This window comes from Drosophila mauritiana, chromosome 2L (genome assembly GCF_004382145.1).
Source record: "Drosophila mauritiana strain mau12 chromosome 2L, ASM438214v1, whole genome shotgun sequence".
NCBI classification, from domain to species: Eukaryota; Metazoa; Arthropoda; class Insecta; order Diptera; family Drosophilidae; genus Drosophila; species Drosophila mauritiana.
In genome coordinates, this window is record NC_046667.1 from 412,427 (window position 1) to 435,326 (window position 22,900).

General features: G+C 44.5%; 3 protein-coding genes across 3 annotated transcripts; 1 reads left to right on the forward strand and 2 right to left on the reverse strand.

Moving 5' to 3' along the window:
- Nucleotides 1-4,479: 4,479 nt before the first annotated feature.
- LOC117150087 (restin homolog) lies at nucleotides 4,480-10,001 on the reverse strand. The gene is made up of 5 exons (XM_033316930.1): nucleotides 8,829-10,001; nucleotides 8,547-8,764; nucleotides 8,349-8,493; nucleotides 7,675-8,289; nucleotides 4,480-6,727 (listed from the first exon to the last, which is right to left on the reverse strand). Exons 1-5 carry the CDS (start codon nucleotides 9,483-9,485, stop codon nucleotides 4,610-4,612), a joined length of 3,753 nt encoding a protein of 1,250 aa, XP_033172821.1. The 5' UTR covers nucleotides 9,486-10,001; the 3' UTR covers nucleotides 4,480-4,609.
- A 2,142-nt stretch (nucleotides 10,002-12,143) lies between these two features.
- LOC117145920 (DNA-directed RNA polymerase I subunit RPA2) lies at nucleotides 12,144-15,728 on the forward strand. The gene is made up of 3 exons (XM_033311781.1): nucleotides 12,144-12,233; nucleotides 12,296-13,795; nucleotides 13,853-15,728. Exons 1-3 carry the CDS (start codon nucleotides 12,144-12,146, stop codon nucleotides 15,650-15,652), a joined length of 3,390 nt encoding a protein of 1,129 aa, XP_033167672.1. The 3' UTR covers nucleotides 15,653-15,728.
- Nucleotides 15,729-15,785: 57 nt separating this feature from the next.
- On the reverse strand, nucleotides 15,786-22,467 carry LOC117145927 (AP-2 complex subunit alpha). Its single transcript, XM_033311795.1, has 9 exons — nucleotides 22,145-22,467; nucleotides 21,112-21,370; nucleotides 20,176-20,387; nucleotides 19,513-19,968; nucleotides 18,868-19,457; nucleotides 17,877-18,810; nucleotides 17,540-17,823; nucleotides 17,282-17,486; nucleotides 15,786-17,222 (listed from the first exon to the last, which is right to left on the reverse strand). The coding sequence occupies exons 2-9, from the start codon at nucleotides 21,173-21,175 to the stop codon at nucleotides 17,145-17,147; spliced, it is 2,823 nt and encodes a 940-aa protein (XP_033167686.1). The 5' UTR covers nucleotides 21,176-21,370; nucleotides 22,145-22,467; the 3' UTR covers nucleotides 15,786-17,144.
- Between the last annotated feature and the right edge of the window lie 433 nt (nucleotides 22,468-22,900).

Below are 22,900 nucleotides of genomic sequence, written 5' to 3' on the forward strand. Positions count from 1 at the left end.
GGTTTTTGTTTGGTCTAGCAATTTTCGAGCCGAACTGCAGCTGGCCCAGAAATCATTTAGCAACTAAGCGAGCGAGCAGACAATAAATGGAAACTATGAGGAGGGCGGAAGGCTGAGGGATAGTAAGAAGAAAAGGCTAGTTTCTTAACATATGCAACTTTTAAATATTGAGCTGAGATGAGATGAATAACTCGTCAGAACTATGATTTATCCAATATCCTTCATTAATTATTTTGCAAGGTACAAATTTAAATATAATAAAATAAATTTGGACTGCGCGCTTAAGCTGATTAGCCAGCTTTACAAATTAAGTGCGACACTCGGCAGCCTGTTCCTATCAGACGCGTCAGTCACTTACTCACTAACTAACTTTGCGGCTCTAACTAACTAAATGGCCAACTGGGCGAGTGAGTGAGCTGACCATATGCGATCACGGACATATATACACATATGTATCTTATCTAACGAATCGTTTAGCAAGTCTAACCCGTTCCTTTGGCGTGTGACTTGGCCAAACTGGCGAACTATGAATGAAAGCGGTTGACTGGGATCGAAATTAATATGAGACGGGGCGGCGATCTGGGGAGCGGAGCTATGCTAATCGCTGGGATTATAATTAATTAATTAGCCAGCCGGCAGCGATCTCACTGCCCATTTCTCTGTCTTCATGGGCGGACATGCGCATCTCTTCAGACGAGTTTGTTGCCACAGTCTTTCGTTCGCTTTTACGTGGGGCTTAATGCTTCCAGCGAAGCGTCAGAAATTTAATCAAAAATTTCATAAACGCTCGGCGGTCAAACTGCACATTTAATGACAATAATTTGCGTAATGGATTTTCATGTTCTCGTAATTGAATTTATTTTAATTTAAACTAAATTGCGCTACGCGTTACACGAATTGGGATCGGAGCCTTGGAATATATAATTTTATGCGCTCACGCGGCCCCTCCACTAATTGATTATAATTCTGTCAGTCGCCACCGTTGCCTGGCTGCAGGTTCAGATGGATCTGGTCCCCGGTTTTCGGACCTCCGGACACTCGGATCGGCCATCCCTCTGCTCCACATTTCGCGCATTATTTCGCGCTCGTTAGCTGGCTAGGGGCTACAGCTACAACTCCATCCTATCACCATCCCATCGTCATCGCCCTGACCATCAGCATAACCAACTCCATCACCAGCCTTAATGCCCATCATCATCGACAGCATCATGGTGCTGATACTTCGACCACTCACAACTAGAGGTGGGTCAAAATTATTAACGAAGACCCACTGCAGTAAAAGAGTTTAGCTAAAAGATAAAATCCGCACGAAAACCGATTGTGCGAAAAGAAAAAATATTTATTTTTTTAATGAAAAGAAAAAGGTAATGGTCCGAAAGTGGAACGGCGTACCTCGTTGAACTCACCGAAAAATTGCTAGCCGAGTGACAGTTACAGCTAGGAAATTTAATTTTTCCAAATTTTTCCACCTTTTTCGCCAATTTTGATGAATTAATGATTAATGATGATTAAAAAAAAATTAAATTTTTAAAATCATTCTTTTTTAAATTTGTTTGCAGACCATTGGTTTAAGGAAATAAAAGAATCACGCTCTCCTCTCTACCTCAAGCACTCAGTACCTGGCAGGTGTTTTCGATCAATACGGGGATCGATTCGCTTCGTCGTAGCCTGTTAAGAAATACTCATCGCCTTACACTCTTAGGTGGAGAAAACCGAAGGAAACCGGAGCTCGGTAAGTGTGTGCTTCAAAAATTGTTTGATGAATTTTATAATAGTGGGACATTATGGATGCTTCCGCTCGCTGTTGCCACAATTTACTTTTTATGAATGTCAATGGTTTTTTAATTAATTGCAGGCCATTTACGGGCTACCCCCTTTCAATACTTTACGAGCCGGTCTTGTTTTTATATGCAAAATCTTAAGATACTTTGGATACTCGCATAAATCTGAAATTGATCTTTGGCCATTAAAGAAGCCCAGCTCGATTCGATTTAATGCGAATTGATCGTTAAATATATCTTACTGAATGTGACAGTAACAATTATTTAAAAAGTAAAAAAAAAAAAATAATTCGCAAATTAAATACATATTCCTAATTTTTAAATATTTGTTTGCGGTATTTAGATAAATATATAAACGGCATTAAAACTTGGGTATCACATCATCCAAAGTCGAATACCTTATCATATCCCTTTGTACTCTATCGATATGTTTCACGTCAGTTCATTAATGGCGCTTAAATTGTATTTCAATGTGGAACGCTTGAAATCGGGCTTGGCACTCCACACGAACGCCAGAAGCGCAGAAATCCAATCAAAAAGCAGCCCAAGACGCCACCAACACAAGAACGCCAGCTTGAAATTGAAGTTGGAGTCGGAGTTGGAGTTGGGGCTTAAGCCAACACCGAAGTGGCCAAGTCGACCCCCTGTGCGAGCCATTGTCGTAAATCACACATTAAAATATTTATTTGTATTTTTACTTGTTCAGAAATTAGCTAAGAGCCCCCAGTCGAGACTCGAAACCGACTCGGGGTCGGGAGTCGGACTCCGGCTTTGTTGTGCGAATGAATTTTAATTTCCTTTTTATGATATTTTAATTTATTTAAGCGTAAATCAAAACCAAAACGAGACGTGCTCTCGATCTCCTTTTTTCTTTCGGCCAGAGGCTGCACTTTTAATAAATTAGATTACCTTCAGTTTAGCACTTAAAAAAATGTTCGAACAAGGGTAATTATTATAACATTGCATTATATTTGGTGGAATTTCTTTAAGTTTATTCATTAAGCAAATATTTAATAATTGTCAGAAATCTTGAGGTCAGCTTTATGAAATTTTAAATATTGGGAAGTAGCAATTATGCTCCATCTATTCTTCCTACGATTGACACTAGACTTTCCTTTGAGTGTACTTCTGGTGCACTCCCTTCGTTTCTTACCCGATTTTCGGAACGGAGCGGCGCTTCCTCGGATCTCCGACATCCGCGCGAACTGCATAAATCTTGAAAGGCTCACCAAACCCTACGAACAGGGAGTGGATCGGAATGGGAGTGGACTTGAGGTGGACTAACAAGCTGGAAAAACACTCTAGAGGCCTGGCATGCAGACAAAGATTGCTTTTTCACAGCTTGTGGTACGTCCGGCACTTTATTAATTTGACGTTTCCAGTTGCAGGCCAGCAGTCCACAGATGATTTTGGGCCAGAAACAGACAGAGCAGTTAACGGTGCAACAATTTGTATACATTTTTAGCCCCAGAGGGTGCTCCCTTTTTTGAGGGGGCGAGGTCGGGCCCCATAACAATTAGTACACGAATGGGACCTGAAATTCAGTTCCATCTAATTAGGCCGACTCCTTACAAAGTTTATTAAAGATGTCTGGAAGCTCAAAAAAGCTCAAGGCCTTAACTGTAAGTTGTTGGTAAGTCCGGCAGATGGCGCCAGCTTTGCCTTTCCTCTTATACGCTGTAAAGTATGCTATTTTAAGGGGTTTCATGCAGGTTGCAAGTCCTTAACAGGATCCAGCTGTAAACCCCACATTACTGTTCATATTTCAAGCCCGAACCAATTTTACCTGGTGTTTTTCTGTTACTTTGCCCCACCGAACTTGTTACGCTTTAACATTTCAATAGAACTAGGTCATCTGAAGCGGGGAAGTGCCCCCCCCAAACGTCTGTTAACTCCATATATATACCTTAACAGCTCCGGTAATAGAACCACTCAGTGTTGGAAACCCTAACATAACGACTGGAAGTGTTCATTTATACGAGGGGTAGCCAGTCGAGTGAACACACAACAAATTTCTGTTAGCCAACAGAGCCTTGCACATCATTTCATCTGGGGAGGCGGATTGAGAACTTCCTTCTGTTGACAGTTTGCTGTTGGGCGGAAGACAGCGGATAAGTTAATGTACAATCTCTGTTCGCTTTAAAAGCATATGAGGCGATGTTGTCTTTATGCCTGAACAGAGTCGCCCGTCCAGACTGCGCCACCCACTACCCCAGCCACCCAACAATTGCTGTTTACACGCCTTGAGTTGAGGAGGAAAGGAATTTGCATAAAGCAGCCTTGTCGGGGATATGGAGGACTCCCAGTCGGAGTCGGATGGCGATGACGATGTCGCCAACTTGTTAGCGGACGCTGGCATTTTTACTTCATATGCAGAGATAATGCGCCGCCCATTGCCACCCAATGGCCACGTCCTTGCTATCCCCATTTCACCCCTTCTATCGCCCACCCACATGTCAGTCGCGGTCTCCATGCTCCGTGTTCCTCTTGTTTCGTATTCCGTATTCCGTGCAATGTCATGGCTGCATGCGTGGCTAAGGGAGCACAAAACTTCTCCGGAAAGAGGAACCAGTCTGGGTCCGATCCTTAGCGAGATGATAATGAGAGCCGACGCAGAGGACTTTCTTATTGATTAGTGATACGAACTTATTATTTAGACTTGAAATCAACGAAATCACAAATGTTTTTTAGCTTATATGGACACCAAAAAATATATCTTTATTTACGGTCAAATATTTGAACTATCAATAGCAGTATGTGTTTTTCACTGGTCCTTGAAGTTTTATCAGCAGGCTATTGTAGTCGTTGTTACATCTAGTGAACAGCTTTCAGTGGTCGCTATTCATGTGTTTCTGCTCGTCTAGTTGCCCCGTTGTATGTTGACCGGATTCCTGAACTTCGGTATTTTCACCCTCAACTTTATTTTGTGGGGTACCTCCTATGTCGTCCAATATATCATCCTGATTTTGGTAGTCGGTAAAAGAATTTGTATTTTGATTTTGAGGCTCCTCTGACTTATTTTCCTGAGTTTTTTCTGGAAACGGCAGTGCCCTAAGTCTCTGCACCATGTCCTCAAGAGTTTCGGGTGCTTCCGTCTGGACAGCTTCCCTTCCAGATCGCTTCTTGGCTGCATCATCCTGTCGAGTGGCAGCACACAACTTGGATTGTGGTATGCCATGCCTAGTCGTAGTCTTGGGGATGGCTCCCGTGGATTGTAGTTTTATTGCTAGCTGACTATCAGTGGTGGTGACCGTTACACAACAAGCTGCTCCCTCGACTTCCTCCTCGGGATGACGGACAATCCTAGTGCTGGCTTCGGAGCTGGTGGCTTCTTCAGACGGAACAGTTTGTTCCACCAGTTCTGCTTCCTGACGCCGACTAGCTTCTCTTTCCGCAATCCTGTTGATCATGGCTGTGCCCCTCTCGGACGTGGAGCTCAAGCGGGCAATTAATTCGTTTCCTTGAAGCTCCAGAATACGGAGACGTTCGGCTCTATTGGTCGATACCCTTTCAATGTCCTCCAATCGTTGCTCTAAAGTCTGCGACACGCTAGCGGAGCTTCGTGCTTGATCCAGCTGAGAATTTGGGCCGTACTGCTCATGTAGGTTATCCAACTTGGTAGCAAAGTTTTCACCGCGCTCAGAATTTCTTGAGAGCTGCGATATTAACTGTCGACTTTCACGCTCCATACGCTGAATCCTCGCTGCCCTTCTGGATGTGTATTCCTCTTCCTCAGCGGTGAGAGGAGATGTAGCTGGACAGGATTCACTTTTCGATGCCGGGATTGCTTCCTCCTCTGTGTTACTTTCGAAGCTCGCCTCTCTGCTTGGTGCTCTTCTAATCCTGTCCAAAGATTTTTTAAGGTAGTGGCCTCGATCGGCAGTGCGCCTAATCCTTGACATCAGTTGGCGCGACTCCTCCTCGAGGCGTCCCAACCGCTCCGATCGTTTCCTTGTGTACTCTTCCTCCCGCGGTGTAAGGCTTCCGGTGGCTGGTGCTGAACTGGCCCTGGTCATTCGCTCCATGCGCTTCCTGTTTATGAATTCCTCCAAGGGCACAGCATGTTGCGCGGGAGCGATGTCATCGTGGAACTGGCACAACTGAATCTCAAGGCGCTCCCGATTTCCAGAGGTTTCTAAGACTTGCTGAATAAGGTTTTTGCACTGCTCCTCAAGCTTCTGTATGCGACTGGCTGTGCCTGCTGTTTCACTTGACGCTTCCACACTTCTTTGTCTGCTTCTGGAGCTGTGTAGCGACTTAGGCAGAAGACCATGGGCTCCTTCCTCCTCTGGCTCGTCAACTTCATCTCCTTCTTCAGATGCATCCCTCCATCCGCAAGTAGGTGGAGCACTGTTCCAGCGAAGAACGATATTATCAGCCTCAGCTTCCTCGCCTTCGAAACCCTGACGCCCGGGAGACGTGCTTTGCATCCGCTTTATTTTGCGCGTATGCTCGAATTGATCCCTGAGAAGCTTCCGGCGACAAGTGCCCGATGAAGGGGGGGCTTCTACAGTATCCACGGTACCCAGATCCCGCTCCTCATCCGATTGGGGACCCGAATCGCTGTAACCACTCTCAGCCGAGTGATTTGCATCCTCTAATTTTCTCCTGGCGAATTCCCTTCGCCACTCGTCACACTGCTCCTGGCTCTCGTCGTTCTTAGCCCTGGCCAAGGCCCATTTCCTGCGGCAGTACTCTAGCTCATCCTTTAGTTCGCTCAAGAGACGCCGCTTCTGCTGCAACTGATAGCGCAGGATCTGCTCCTGTGTGTGCAGTTGGCGATGCTGGCGCTGCATCTTGCCCACTAGGTGCCAGGTTTTCGTTAGCTCCAAGCTCACACCGCTCAGCCGTTTCTCCTGTTGGTTGAGGCGGTAGTCCAGGTGGCTGTTAAGGGTTTTTAGTCGGGTTGTCTCCTTCACCAGCGACTTCTTCTCCAGAATAAGGTCCTGAAATAAGGAAAGGTATTGGTTTTTTGACGGTACTTAAGCAAGGGCTTGGCCGGCCTGAAGTGAAAACTTCTAAAGTGCTCCATCGCGAGATGGTCAAACTTTTCAACCAATTAGAGTTTAAGCCAAAATAACAATGGTCTCAAAAAATTAACAAATAATAGATACCCTACCATTAGCTAGCTTTAGTTTAAAAAGAACTCAATATTTTATTTTCCCTGTGGATTATCATGGATGAATGTGAATAGGTATGAAGACCAAATATTTTTTGAATTATCCCTGACATTAAAAAAATACCTGACCAGAACGAAAACGAAGTAGAAATAGCCGCTATTCAAGGGTAGCTAAGTGCAACATGTTCGGTACCAACGGCAACTGACCGATAAATTCAATTATGTGCACGACAACGGACTCGACTGCCACGGCCTTGGCCCCAAGGACCCACCCACTTTGCTCGATGCTCCTCCACTTCCTTTCTACATCGACGCTCGGCAGGATGTCAGCAATAATGAAGCTGCTCGTGCTCGGCGGCTCGCTCGGCACTAGACTAAAGAAAGCGCTTAAGTGAATAATGCGAAACTTTGCAACAGCCACAGACAGAACTCCATGACGGGGGAGTCTCGGAGGCGGATGGGTGCGATTCTGGCGGGCTGCACTTCATCAGCAAACCGGATACGACAACTAACAAGCCTGATTGTCCGCAGCACTTGAAAGAAGGAGGGGACCGTTAGAGGATCTGCGACTTAACTGACAAAAATTCGTTTCTTTTCATTACTTAAATACATAATACACGTTTTCTATTACCATATTACTTCTGCAAGTTTGTTCAAAAATAAAAATGAAGGTTACTCCTAACTAAGGCAAAATTAACCTAGTATGGTAGTAAAAACCGATTTTGGTTTTGATTTTTGCAGTGCAGTAAGTGAAACTTGGCAGCTTGGGCTCACCTTTAGTTTGATGTAGGTTTTGCTGACGCTAAGCTCCGGTGGCTTGCGGTGGGACTCGCCCTCGTCCTTGCCAGAAGCGTTGGTTGCGGATGAGGAAGGAGAGGCCGCACTCGAGGATGGCAGCTCCTCCAACTGCACGCGCTCGATTTTGTGGTGGCTCAAGAGCTCCATCAACACTTTCCAAACTTTTGGCAAGTTGCCAATAATTTCTTGGGCCGAGGCAACTTTTCCCATAATTTCGGGCTCATGGCTTTTTAACGAAGCCGCAGTGGCATCCACACCAGAGGACGAGCCCGAGCGCGAGCTCCCCTTCCGGCATTTTTCGACGGCTTCTCCCGGTTGACAACCGTCCGTGGTGTCCTCCTTTGTGGGAGTGCCTGTGGGTGTGGGTGTGGCGCTGCGACTTTTATCTGATTCCTCGGCGGAATCCCCATGACCAGTAGCTTGCTCCACGAGGTCGAAGAGCAACTTGGGCAGAGTGGCACCGTCGCTGCAGTTTCCCTCCGCTTGGGTCATTTGATTGAGGAGGTGGCGGTTTTCCTCCAGCATTCGATTGACGCGATCGATGTTCATGTTGCTCTTGCCATTGAACCCCATGATTAGCTGGCTGAAGAGCTGGGAAAGGATATGAAAGGATATTACATGAAAATGGCTTCTATATAAGTTGCACTCACCATGTTAACTGCACCCACTTGCTCACTGAGCAGACGCTTCTCAAACTTGTGCTCGCTGCACTCCTCCCGGAGCTTCGCCAGCTCCTCATTGGCCATCTCCACCTCTTTGAGAAGGCTGTGATGGCGGTCCTCCAAGCTTTTATTTCTACAAGAATAAAGTTCAGTAAAGTTTTGTTTAAGGGATAGAAATTTGCTTACTTTTCCTGCTCGGCCGTAAGTTCATCTCTCTTGATCGAGATTAGGCGCTGGAGATTCTCGTACTCCGCAGCAGCCACTCTTTGTCGCTCTTCATAAAGTTGCCTTAACTGGCGGATATTCACCAGTTGGCGCTCGTACTCCTGACGAAGATTGTTCGACATAATCTTCATTTCGCGCTCACTAAATGAGTTTTCGATTTCAGTCAGCTTCATCTTGAGCTAGTAGTAAACCATTTATTTAATACGGATCTTGATTTCTGGACAACCTGCATTACTAGCTCACCTGAGCACACTGTTCCTCCTTGACACTCAGCATCTGCTTGCAGCAGGAGATGACCTCCTTCAAGGTTCCTACCTGGCGTTGAACCACTTCCACTTCTCCACGCAATGACAAATTCTCGGCCTGTGCCTGCTGCAAAGCCAACTGGGCATTGGCCAGTTCGATATTAGCATGGCGGCTCCTGGAACTGGGATTCTCATCATCTGGATCTGCATCAGGCTTACTGCGACTATTCGAATAGCCGTGCTGAGTATCGGCTTGACCCTCTGCAGACGTATCTTTTCTAAGACGTTGATTCTCAGATTTTTCTTGGGCCAATTGTTCTTTAAGACTAGCAATTTCATCCCTAAGGCCCTGCACAGCATTTTGGCGAAGCTCTTTTTTCTGACGAAGCTCTTCTCTGAACTCTTCGAGCGTCTGTTCTCGTTGAGGGGACTCATCTCCTTTGTCCTCCATTTCAATTGCAACTTGATTTTCACGATATTTCACTCTATTTTCGGGAAGTACCTCCTCAGCTTCTTGTTGGGTTGTGGCTCGGGGGGCCTGTTCCAGAATCAGATCCTCGTGTTCGATGTTGTTCCACCAGGGCTCGTCATCAGTGGACTGCTGCACCTGCATCTGCGTATCATCAGCAGACTGTGCGGACTCGGCATTTCCCATCTTCACCAACAGAACAAAGACGAACGAGCTGTGGTATGCGGTTGTGTTGATCTGTTTACCACTGCAGATTCGCCTGGCGAGCGTTAATTTTACGATTCGCTTTAATGCGACTTTTCTTCTAGAGAAAAACTCTTTGTCGGCACAAAGAAAGCCCAAATATCCACCGATCTACAGATCGCCACCAATTGATATGGCACCAATACCAGCAGGGGAAAATACCAACACAAATCGGTGTCTATATTTGTGTGCGACGATCACACACGAGTTTGCAGATTTCGCAATTATCTATTGACTTTCACTTTTCAACTAAGGATGTTTGAGAAAGAATAATGTCCCGATTTCCATAAAAAATATTTCACTTGCACAATGAACTTCGAAAGATACGGAAAAGGAGAAACGTAACTAAACTAAATATCTAGTATAGATATGATAAAGTTCTATATGTAAACGTGACGTTGGAAAATTTTCGGGTTCTAATTTCTATCCGTTCGACGGTCGAATGCAACTTTTCGGTTGGCCAGCTCGGGAAAAACTGAGAAAACATCGAATAGATTCTGCTATTTTTAACCCACTACGATCTCTCGTGCTTTCAAACGAATTTGGCTTCTCTCGGCGGCACTCCCAACATAAAATGCTTTGTTTTTGAGCATTAGAGATTCTTTTTATGTTGAGGGCAACATGTCTGAGAGTCTTCTCAGGATTCTTCCCTTCACATTCCTAATTGTTCTTCTTAGCTCTATGCACATTTTAATTAGAAGAACGTGTCACATGAATCAGTCTAAAATTATACACAAGCGTCATTTTAATTATGACTAAGGGGTAAAACAAAACAAAACTCTTGCCACATCGCCTGTCAAGAAATGAAGATCAAGACCAGTTGTCAAGAGCTGCCAGAGATAGATCCGCAACACTTACTAGGTGAATGATCTGCACTGTTTCGAAGACGATGTTTCCTAACATCAGGAACTTTATACAAAACAATTTGCATTGCTCTCAGTTTTAGTATTAGGTAAAAACTCTGGGTGAGTATGAACACATGTTCAAGGTGAAATACTGCGCAATCCTATTCATTTTTGAATTCATACACTTTCACAAACTTCTCTTAGCGCACCCCTGTCTGACCCACATCCTTTGACCATTATCACTTCGTTAAAGAGAATAAATCTCTGGACCTTTATTAACCAATTTGTGATGGTGGGGTAGGGTATCCCGCGCACCCCCTAACCCAATGGATTTCTTTCGCGCGAAAGTTTCAAATGAAAATCCATTTGCTAGCTGATTTTTGCACTGGCCACGCCAACTTCCTGTTTTTTTCCTCCAGTGCGCGCATTTGAAAAGTGGGAAACACGCAGCAACGACTCCAAACCAAGGGCGGTGAAGGGTTTTCCGAGGAAGGAAGGAGGGAGGGATGGCGCACACATTTGGCAAAGTGTCGCCAGGCTTGAAAATGAAAATCAACAATGCAATTTGCCATGGTGCCTCGCTCTGCCCCTTAGTTCTAGGTTTCTCTGTTGTTTGTAGCGACTCAAAAGGGAAAAAATTCTGCTAAAAACTTGAAGAGCCAGGCAAAAGTTGTGCCCCAGGAACGCCCTCAGCTTTCGCAGAGATTGCACACAGGCAAATGTGCAGCGAAAGTTGAAAGTATCAAGGATACGAGAACCAGGCATCAAGGACGCTCTGCCCAAAATAAGTTGCAAGAAAATCCATTGTGTCCATTATAATGGAATAATAAACCGGAGTGACTGCGTTCAGATTGAGGTTCTTTCCTTTTTCATTAGCTCCTGAACCATCTCGAATTGATGATATTTCCTTGATGTTCCGACAAACAGTCCATCTTTTACGTTAAAAACCAAAAAAGATGTTTGGCAATTGCAATATATTTAGGCAAAATATAATGTTAAGAAAATTGTCGTATTCTCGCAGTCCATTCATAGACATAAATGTGCCAGTCAGTGGGGTTTAAGCTTAAGTGCTTAGAAGCTTTATATGGCGTATTTTGGAGAGGGAGCTTCAGATTAATATGTACATACATATGTGCATACATACGCCAAATATATATGTGGCTCACAACAATGCAACAACTTCATTAGCAAGAGCAACACGTTGGCACATCCTTGCATCCTGTGGCAAAGTCTCATTTCCGCAGGAGTTGTGTCCTACAAGCCGGATATCTTTGCAAATGCTAAATGCTTGTTGGCGTATGTGCACAATATGTCAGACGTTGCAAATAAATTATATTTGCCTTTATACGACTTGGGTACAATTCAAAATTGGGTTATCAGGCTTATCAAGCGCGCACTAATCAGCTGTTCCTTGCATTCGGTTGGCAGCCCTGTTATTTAAAGATAAGCTGAACATGAATCGGAACCATACGATAATTCACCGAACTATAAGGTTATTTTAGTGTGTTTAATTAATCTAAATACAAATTTTTACTGATGGTTATTTATTTACCGAAAAAAATTGTATTCAAATCATATATATTCTTATTATATTCATATAACTTCCCGACATAATATATGAACTAGTTCTTTGCGACTGCCTCACCACTGACTGGTTCGCATTCAAAACGGTTCGATCCCAAACAACACGTGCGAAGGAAGGCAATCGGTTTCTTATTATTTTTGGTCGGCATTCTAAAAGAAAAATACATACAACATGCTGGAGGAGATGCAACAAATGAAGACCATTCCAGTGCTGACCAATTCCCGCCCGGAGTTTAAGCAGATACCCAAAAAACTTAGCAGGGTAAATATCAAACTTGTACCTACAGCCAGGTGTAGTGCTAATAAATTTCCCTCTATGGCTAGCATCTGGCCAATTTGGGAGCTCCACATGTGGATTCCTTCGACGAGATGCTGACCGTGGGACTGGATTACTCGGCCAAACACATGATCCCTAACCACTGGCTGAGTCCTGCCGGCGAAAAGATTTCAATGAAAGTAGAATCCATATGGATAGCGAAGCCAAAGGTGCCGCAAGATGTGATTGATGTGCGCACCCGAGAGATTTACCCCACGGACTCCAGGCAGCTCCATGTCTCCTACTCGGGAATGTGCTCAGTCCGATTGGGGTGGAGTGTCAATGGAGTGGAAAAGACTCCGATAAACATGGACCTCGGGGAAGTTCCCATCATGTTGCGCTCCAAGGCCTGCAATCTGGGACAGGCTACTCCGGAAGAAATGGTAAAACATGGAGAGCACGACAGCGAGTGGGGTGGCATCTTTGTGATCCGAGGAAATGAGAAGATTGTACGTATGTTGATCATGACCCGGAGGAACCATCCCATCTGTGTCAAACGTTCTTCCTGGAAGGATCGTGGACAGAATTTCAGCGATCTGGGTATGTTAGTGCAAACGGTCCGTGAGGACGAATCATCCCTGAGCAATGTAGTACATTATTTAAACAATGGAACTGCAAAGTTTATGTTTTCTCACGTCAAGAGACTGTCATACGTACCAGTTTGCCTGATCCTCAAGTGCCTGATGGATTATACAGATGAGGAGATATACAACAGATTGGTGCGAGGCTACGAGTCCGACCAGTACTATGTGTCTTGCGTGCAAAACATGTTGAGGGAAGTTCAAAATGAAAACGTCTATACGCACGCCCAGTGCAAGAGCTTCATTGGCAATCTGTTCCGTGCCCGCTTCCCAGAAGTTCCGGAATGGCAACCGGATGAGGATGTCACAGACTTTATCCTTAGGGAGCGAGTAATGATTCACCTGGATACCTATGAGGATAAGTTCCAGTTGATTGTGTTTATGATTCAGAAACTTTTCCAATGCGCACAGGGCAAGTACAAAGTGGAGAACGTTGACTCAGCTATGATGCAGGAAGTGCTTCTGCCAGGCCATCTCTATCAAAAATACCTAAGTGAGCGAGTCGAATCCTGGGTCTCGCAAGTCCGACGTTGCCTTCAAAAAAAACTGACTTCGCCTGATGCCCTAGTTACAAGCGCTGTGATGACGCAGTGCATGCGACAAGCGGGAGGAGTTGGTCGGGCCATAGAGTCGTTTTTAGCCACTGGAAATATTGCGAGTCGCACTGGCCTGGGATTAATGCAAAATAGCGGATTAGTCATTATGGCGGAGAACATTAACAGGATGCGTTACATGTCCCACTTTCGCGCCATCCACCGTGGTTCCTACTTTACAACGATGAGAACCACTGAGGCTCGGCAGCTGCTCCCGGATGCCTGGGGTTTCATTTGCCCAGTGCACACTCCTGATGGCACACCGTGCGGGCTGTTAAATCATTTGACTCTAACTTGCGAGATTTCGATGCGTCCCGATCCCATGTTGGTGAAGGTGAGTACAGCAAATGGTAGACTTCAAAAGAAATTTTAACCAATTACTTTTTTTCAGGCCATTCCAAAGCATCTTATAGATATGGGCATGATGCCCCTGTCAAGCCGCAGGTATTTGGGCGAAAAACTTTACGTCGTCTTTCTAGATGGCAAACACTTGGGTCACATTCATCAATCAGAAGCCGACAAAATAGTTGACGAATTGCGGTACGGGAAGATATTCGGCACCCTTCCCCAGATGATGGAAATCGGCTTTATACCCTTCAAGAAGAACGGTCAGTTTCCAGGGCTTTACCTTGCAACGGGTCCTGCCAGGATGATGAGACCCGTTTGGAACCTAAAGTGGAAGAGGGTGGAGTACATCGGAACTCTGGAACAGCTTTACATGGAGATCGCCATCGATGCAAAGGAAATGTATCCTGATTTCACCACTCATTTGGAGTTGGGTAAGACCCACTTCATGAGCAATTTGGCCAACTTGATACCCATGCCGGACTACAATCAATCGCCACGTAATATGTACCAGTGTCAGATGGGAAAACAAACGATGGGAACGCCATGCTTGAATTGGCCTAAGCAAGCGGCCAACAAGTTATACCGCCTCCAGACGCCAGGGACTCCTCTCTTCCGACCAGTACACTACGACAACATTCAGCTGGATGACTTCGCAATGGGCACAAATGCTATTGTAGCTGTCATTTCCTACACGGGCTACGATATGGAAGATGCTATGATCATCAACAAGGCTGCTTATGAACGAGGATTCGCCTATGGAAGTATCTACAAAACGAAGTTTTTAACGCTGGACAAGAAGAGCAGTTACTTCGCAAGGCATCCGCACATGCCGGAGTTAATAAAACATCTTGACACGGATGGTCTTCCACATCCGGGCTCGAAATTGAGCTATGGTTCGCCCCTGTACTGCTATTTTGACGGAGAGGTCGCCACCTATAAAGTTGTGAAAATGGATGAAAAGGAGGATTGCATAGTAGAGAGCATCCGGCAGTTGGGAAGCTTCGATTTGTCGCCCAAAAAAACGGTGGCCATCACTCTGCGTGTTCCACGACCTGCCACTATTGGAGACAAGTTTGCATCAAGAGCTGGTCAGAAAGGAATTTGCTCACAAAAATATCCTGCAGAGGACTTACCATTTACGGAATCGGGTTTGATCCCAGACATTGTGTTCAATCCCCACGGCTTCCCCTCCCGAATGACAATCGCCATGATGATAGAAACGATGGCGGGAAAGGGGGCTGCAATCCACGGAAATGTTTACGATGCCACGCCTTTTCGCTTCTCCGAAGAGAATACAGCTATTGACTATTTTGGCAAAATGTTAGAGGCTGGTGGTTATAATTACTACGGAACGGAGAGGCTGTATTCCGGCGTAGATGGCCGAGAGATGACTGCTGACATATTTTTTGGAGTGGTGCATTACCAGCGTCTTCGGCACATGGTGTTTGACAAGTGGCAGGTAAGATCTACGGGAGCGGTGGAAGCTCGGACCCATCAGCCAATTAAGGGCAGAAAACGCGGTGGAGGCGTCAGATTCGGTGAGATGGAACGGGATGCTTTAATCTCCCACGGTGCCGCTTTCCTGCTGCAAGATCGCTTGTTCCACAACTCCGATAAGACGCACACCTTGGTGTGCCACAAGTGCGGCTCTATTCTGGCGCCTCTGCAACGCATTGTTAAGCGAAATGAGACGGGAGGACTCTCTTCCCAGCCAGATACGTGTCGCTTGTGTGGGGATAACAGTTCCGTATCCATGATCGAGATACCATTCTCTTTCAAGTATCTGGTTACCGAATTGAGTTCGGTCAACATTAATGCGAGATTTAAGTTAAATGAAATTTGATTTAAATCTAAAATTATTGTTAGGTCCTATGTTAACCCGTGCGCTAATCGTAATAAAGATAAATACGTTAAATACAAGTGTGCTTGCCAAGTGTTTATATCCAGTTCGTGGAAACGTTCTAAACACCTTTCAATTGGTTTCAATTTATATTTATTTAAATACATATTTGTTTACGTTTACAGTTAAATTCCTGCACTTGCTATATGTAGTTGTGGCTTGGTTTTCATGCTCTTGCAGTTGCTTTTGTTTTGTCTGTGAGTGTTAAATGGAATTTGTGTGGAATTTTGTAACATTTAACTATTGCACTTTGGAAATGCCTAAATTTCCAGCTGTCATTCACATTGGTTTTTACGAAAGGATCGAGAGTTTAATGGTAATAAGTATTTGATGTCAGTTTCCATTATCGGTTTTCAGTATCAGTATCTATATAGTGTATATTTTAGTTTACAATTCTTTGTTCTTCATCGGCAGCCGTCTCGCATTTGAAGAGAGTTATTAGCAGATTTATGGCTGGCGGCTACTGCTGCTGCTTCAGATAAGTTAATACTTGGTGCTACAATGATCGCTTTCTCTTCAGGAAGCGGCACAACATGTAGTAGCCCCTCTCAGTTTATCTATGGTACACAAACGAAACGTAATATTACCCAGAATCAATCAAAAAATTCTGCTATAAGTATAATATTCTGAATGTTTTTCTTCGTTTCCTCCAATAGGGAAATATTTCCTATCGTTTATAAATTTTAAGTTGCTCAACAGTGATTAATCAAGGAGTTTTTTGGGGATCCGTTTCTAATTATTTGTCTATTATTTAATGAGATTTCTGCTCTGGCGGCTCTCCTTCGGATTTTCACAATCAAAAACATTAAACATGAATTTCATTTAGATGCAATTGCAATAATCAATATATGTATAAATATTTAGATAACGATTTGCATACTTGTCATTTGCAGGCATCTTAATAATTCCTTTGCAAGCTTTTCTCTTTTGTTTTATATTGATTTCTGTTTTTATTACAACGACGTATATACTAGGTATATGTATGTGGTTTGTATGAATGTATGTAGATCTGTATATAGGTATATAATATCCAATTGCTACTGCCTCAAAATGATGCAACAATATATAATTTGTCATACATATAAACATAATCTAATTATGTTCTTGCGTTTCTCTACTATGAACTTTTTGAGCTTAACATTTACAAAGAAGTTTGGGAACATGAAATTGGAAAATGGTTAAAGTAAGAGTAGGTTTACAAACATAATATTCAAATTAACAGGACAGTGGGTAAATCAACTCGCTGTTGGAGAAGATGAAAGGTACTTAAGAAGAGTGTAGGAGTGTGCCTGGCATAACTAAACGCGTACAGTTCTAGGGCCTTGTATGCTTTGATATTTCTCTAGGTAATTGGGATTGTGCATTGTAAAGTGGTTGCCGTGGCTCCATGGCTTCGCAGCTCCGTCTCTATCCCCCCGTCCATGATTGTTGTGGCTTAGAATTGATCCGTCAACAGGTCGCAGATTTCCCGAGTTACGGTCTCCTTGCTTGCCCGAACTGTCAGTCGGAACATCTGTTGATAATTTGAGAAATAGGCATAATGTTCCAAGTATCTAACAATAGATTACTCACCTGAGCCTGCTTGTTCGGCTCCAATCGCATTAGGCAGCCCACCTGTTGCGATTGCGTATGAATGATGCCCGCGCAGACCATATTGTCTGGATTGGGATCCACTTGGTCCAGCAGTTGCATGCCAAAGCCCATAAGCTTGTTGCGGGCTCCGGGCAAATCCAGTGGCTGGGCAGCCTTGAACACTTTCTGTGACCGTTGTTGCTCACTACAAATGCACAATTAATATTGAATATTATCAAAAGATACCTTATTAAATACCCGCTAAGGTTCTTCCATCGTGCAAAGAATGATTCAGCATTCATTTCGGTAGGCTCAAAGAATTTGTTAACGCTCAATGGCAGTTTAATGCTGAACTTCTGCTGGGTGCCGTTGTAGCGGAAACTGATCTCGATTGTTGGCGCATCGGCGTAATCCTCGATGCACTCCGCGGTTAACAGTTGTTGGATCTGCGCGCCGGCCTCCAGGGTCGGCTCCACCCCCTTCATCTGCACGTTCAGCTTAAGCGCATCCTCGGCAGACCATTGCAGCACAGGATTAAAGTTCTGAGAAGAAAGCAATTTAATGGCTGAAATATTTCAGAAACTAATTTACTTACCGTCAGGGGAACCTGTGTCTTGTTGCCGTAGAAAAGGCCTAATCGTCCAAGATTCTGGCGGAACTCGCTCTTCACACCGATCTGCAGCATTTCGTTCTCGAACAAAACACCATTGTTCTTGAACAAAAACTTCTTGGTGTTGTACACGGCACTTGAGTTGTTGTTACTATTGCTGCCGTACATGTCGCCCAAAACATCAATGAGCGTACTGTTGCTATTGCTACCACTACCAATATTATTCGATGGCGGAGTGCTTAATCCAAGCAGATCCGTATTTGCGTTGCTGTTATTCAGCTTGCTATGTGAATTGTTCACAAGGGCGTTGTTCTGCGCTGCAGAAGTCAGGGGTGCCGGGCTCTTCGACTCGCGAATTTCGTTCTCCGGCACCCTGCCGGGCTTCTTTTTCTTTAGCACAGCTAAAATTGAGCTCTCGCGTTCTGGGAACGATGGCATCTCCTCAAGGACGGTGGCCAAAACGTCTGTCGATGCCACTATGCTAAGCTGCAGATATTCGCTAGCTCGCTGCTGCAGTTCCGCATCTGCGGATCGAAGATTGCTGTGCTGGCGGAACACATCCTGGATATTGGTACGAATTTCCGGAAAGAGGTTGATAAATTTAATATACGTGGACAGAAGAAGGGCACGGGTCATCGGCGAGCACAAGTGGTACTTGGAGTGCAGTAGCTTGAATTGTACCAGTGGGGCTGAACGGGAATCTCCGGCGATTAAGTTACCAAACTCTCCCAAAATGTAGCCGCCCACTTTAACCATGTTTTCGTGGCAGGCAGGGGCCTGTAGCGCCTCAAAAACAGTCTTTGCGGCATAGCCTTGAACCTCCTCGCGATTGATCACGATCTGAATTACGCGGTACCATACTTCCTCAGACACGTAGTCGCCAGCAATGCGAATTAGATTGAGGATAACGTCCACATACCTGTTAAAATAGCGGATGTCATAAAGAATATATAAAGGTAAGAAAGAGAACTCTTACCAGGTATAATCCGTGGCGTACTTCTCGGCAAGAATTGCCACCTTGAGCACCATTTCCTCGCGAATAGAGTAGTCGGCCGTCTCCAGATAGTTCAGCATCTCCTGAACAATTTCCTCGGCATTACCACGATCACACATGGCATACAAAAGATCCACCGCCATTTGGCGCACGGATACGTCCTTCTCCATTTTCATTGACAGAATGACCACCTCCTGGTGCTTCTTCACCTCCTCGTGCGAGAACTCCGAAGTGGCCAGGTGGCACATGGACTCCAGAGCCAGATAGCGCAAGTTGGTTTCCCGATTGCTGAGGAACTGTCCCAACTGGTTGCAAGCGCGCACTAGAAGGTTTGGCTCGCTGTCGCTGTGAATGATCAGGTTGATGGCCTCGAAGAGCACGGCGTTCTTTGCGTTAGAGTGCTGCACCTTCTTACTCTTTGGCGGCTCTTGCGCCTTGTTCAAAATCGTCTCCAAAGTTTCATTCAAGCGAGCCCGTACGCCGGCCTCTTCGGTGACCGGATTGTAGTTTTGCAGCAATCGAAGAAGTTTCACCGATAGCCATGGAGCCGGTACAAAGTAATATGTATAATCCTGCATACGAGAAGTAATTAGAAGTTTTATACCATAAAAATGCATTAAATCTTACCTGAAGATCCGTGTAGCTGGCTGTTACGATCCGGGATAAGCGTGAAACAGCCAAATTAACACAACCCTTGTACTCGTCCGGATTGCGCTTCACCAAGGCGTCGATCAGCGAGGTGGCCGCTGTGACCACTCCCATGTGCTGATCATTGAGCAAATGGATAATGCGCGAAGTCCACTCACCACCGGGAATGATGTCCGGCGAGGAGCGGAACAGGCGGAGCAGGCATAGCGCCGCCGACTGCTTCACCACGTCCATGGTGTCGCCCGAGACGAGTAACTTGGGTATTTCGTTGGAAAAGGACTCGGCCATATCCCGACTTCCAATGTTGGCAATGCATTGTAGTGCCAGATTAACGTGCACAGGATTACGCGACTGCAAATCATTCTTTATAGATTGGATGATCAGCCGAATAAGGTCGCTGTTCGTGTTCACCAACACTGAGATGAAAAGGTAGCCCTAAATCATAGTTCAAAAAAAGATTTATCAGTAACATTAAATTTTAAAACCAATTTTAAATATTTTTATCAAACTTCAAAAAACGACAAAGTTAAGTTAAATTGAATGAAATTCCCTTTTCCCACAAGCAGAGTCTGCTTCCAGTTCAATTATTTCGACTCGTTAAATAAACAAATGATTATTGAAGCAATTTTTTTGGGTACTCACAATCTGCTTCTCTGAGTATTTGTTGGAGGACAGCAAATTGACCGCCTCCATGTGCCCGAAGTCGATGTCATGGCCGAGGAGAAATATGAATAACAGCTTGCAGACATATTTCTTTTTCTGATAGCCGTCGAGGGTTTTGTCTCCTTTAAATTTGCTCCGTATATTGGCCAACTCCTTGTTTATGCGTTTGACTTCCGCCTCTTTGCTTTTACCTGCGGGTGGTTGGTTGGCAAATGGGTGAATATTAGTATAAAAACTTTGTGTCTAATACGGATATGAGGGAGATTCACAGTAAAACAACAGCGATTCGTCCGCGAAAGCTTCGCTTTCTTTTCCGCCCCGCGATTGATCGATCGGAGATGCGACTTCACACCCTTCAGCTCTCTCCATGTCGCGGGTTTTCTCCGATTCACATAGGCGTCAATTAGTACCAGTCACCGATCCGCAGCGGAACCTCTGCTCTCCTATATGTTGTCCACAAACCAGAAACTACTAACCGAGCATACAGCAAACAACGAGCGGTGATAATATCATACAGTGAAGCGTCGGACAACAGTCGCGAATCTTGCGCACACACATATGCAAAATTTTAAGTATTTATGAATAATGGTAGGCAACCGATTAACTTTTTATAAAGCTATTTACTGTGTTTTACCCATATATGTATCTTGTATCGTATATCTTTCTAATGTAACGATTACCAAAATATTTACTTTGATATGAAGAAGAAAAGTAACCAATATTTTGTAATTCAACTGACAGAGAGCTTACTGTTCCTGCGTTTTTGTACCGCCCCACGTTATTGTGAGTGCGCTGCTCGTGGTAATTGAAGAAGAAATGGCGCTGATTCCGCCCCTATGGAAAATCTCTTGTTGCGACCCGCTCAATTGGATTTAATACTGGTTACCCAAGAGATCTGTGATGATCTGCACTTACAGTTCCTTATATCCGATATAAAGACGGCCAGGCCTCTCATGCCATCCCCCCGCACCGGCGCCATGGTAGTTAGCTTGTTAATTTTCGCTGGTTTTATGCAAACTGGGGGCGCAAGAAAATCGTCGATGGATGGCGGCCGAGTCTCGAGGCGTTCTTATCGCTCGAACTCGACGTCGGACCCTAAGATATATAGTTCCTCTCCGCTCTGGTTCTGCAAAGCTATCTTTACTTCGATTGGATCTCGGCCGTTCCTTGGGACCTGAAAGCGGAAACGATACTCTATTTATTGTGGGTTGTGGGAATGGGAAAACTTAGTATTATGATTACGTTTTATTTAGTATTTGTGTTAACAAACGTATATTATTCAAACAAAAAGTATTTTGGATAATAATTTGTTTTTAGCCTGGGAATAAGCTTGTACATCCCAACATTGATACAGCTTCTTATTCTGAAAGTCCGTATTGCTGTTTTAAATTTGATAACGTAAACGCCACAAAATATGTATGCACCATTAATTTCACTGAGCATCAAGTGCTGATAACGATTTATATGTACAAAATGCCAGAACTTTTAATCGGTTAACAGTGGAATACGCGATGGATTTTCTGCCCAGTGCACTCAATGGCTGGCGAACTTTGACATTTTCGGGTGGTAGTAGAGTGTACCCCCGCATTTTTGGCAACCGATTTATTTTCAACTTGGCAGCGTTTTGCCCGTTGATAAAGATTCTGTGACCTCGCTCGCCCACTTTTTATCGCCTGGCGAAGTCGATGTGCACTTGGGCATTATTATTTGGATTTACACGACCACCGGCTTTTGTTTCTGTGGTATATTTTTTGCTTTGCTTTCCATTTCGTTTTATTTTCTGTTTTTCACTGCGCTCTTCGGTTCTCTTCTTTCTTCGCTTTGCCTTCATGTCACGTCACTTTTTTCACCGCTGGATGACGAGGGCGTTTCGACCAAAGAAAAACACCGAAGAAGCCTCCAAAAACATTAATGGGCGTATGTTAGCTGTTCTTTTTTTTTAGCTTACTTTTCCGATTTTTTTTACTCGCAGCGGACAAAATCGGTTAGCGTTGCGGAATTTCTGTTGCGGAGCGGAGAGAGAAATCTCTGACTCCTGAAGTTCGCTTGGAATTGGAATCCGGGGTGTTGGCTGCGGAATGTTTGGTCCTGCGTGTTGCACTTTATGGAACTCCAACTCGCTGGCGCTTCGCCTCGCTGATTTGCCGCTAATTTGTTTGTTAACTATTACCAAGCGCAGGGCAATTCACTAAAATGAAAATTTCTATTGATTTTTCTTCGCTCTCGCTGCCTAAGAGTGGAGCCATCTAGCGGGCGCGGGTGGAACGATTGGTGTGACCGGTAGAGCGTTTGGTTGGAATACCATGATTATATCGAGGGATGGGTACACAGGGATGGACGAAGAGAGACGGTACCGTCTGACAACTCGCTTTAAGAATTCTTTTACCTTTTACTCCAAGCAAAAGTACTAAGTTGCTTTTGGCTATAGAGTTTAGTTGCTTATAGTAACTACACGCAGAAGCCTAATCTGCTTTTCGATATAGATTATAGTTGATTTTATAAATAAACAACAATTATTTGACTCCATTATGTACAGAGCCATAATTATCAAAAAATATGTTTTTAAATATTTTTATGGCTGATTAATTGTTGTTCTGTCCTTAAAAGTAAAGCTTAGTGCAATACAAGAATATGACTCAAATTAATTAATTTGTTGTCAAAACTTGTGACGTCACAAAATACAAGGCTGCGCAACCTCTCGCAG

What these genes read in the sequence shown, in the direction of transcription:
- LOC117150087 (XM_033316930.1), bottom strand. Translation starts at nt 9,485, where the DNA reads ATGGGAAATGCCGAGTCCGCACAGTCTGCTGATGATACGCAGATGCAG. An exon ending in AAGTGGGTGCAGTTAACATG is followed by an intron (nt 8,290 to 8,348) that starts GTGAGTGCAACT and finishes ATCCTTTCCCAG; the next exon opens with CTCTTCAGCCAGCTAATCAT. An exon ending in AAACCTACATCAAACTAAAG is followed by an intron (nt 6,728 to 7,674) that starts GTGAGCCCAAGC and finishes TCCTTATTTCAG; the next exon opens with GACCTTATTCTGGAGAAGAA.
- LOC117145920 (XM_033311781.1), top strand. Translation starts at nt 12,144, where the DNA reads ATGCTGGAGGAGATGCAACAAATGAAGACCATTCCAGTGCTGACCAAT. An exon ending in TACCCAAAAAACTTAGCAGG is followed by an intron (nt 12,234 to 12,295) that starts GTAAATATCAAA and finishes CTCTATGGCTAG; the next exon opens with CATCTGGCCAATTTGGGAGC. An exon ending in CCGATCCCATGTTGGTGAAG is followed by an intron (nt 13,796 to 13,852) that starts GTGAGTACAGCA and finishes ACTTTTTTTCAG; the next exon opens with GCCATTCCAAAGCATCTTAT.
- LOC117145927 (XM_033311795.1), bottom strand. Translation starts at nt 21,175, where the DNA reads ATGGCGCCGGTGCGGGGGGATGGCATGAGAGGCCTGGCCGTCTTTATA. An exon ending in AATACTCAGAGAAGCAGATT is followed by an intron (nt 19,969 to 20,175) that starts GTGAGTACCCAA and finishes ACTATGATTTAG; the next exon opens with GGCTACCTTTTCATCTCAGT. An exon ending in AGACACAGGTTCCCCTGACG is followed by an intron (nt 17,824 to 17,876) that starts GTAAGTAAATTA and finishes CTTTCTTCTCAG; the next exon opens with AACTTTAATCCTGTGCTGCA.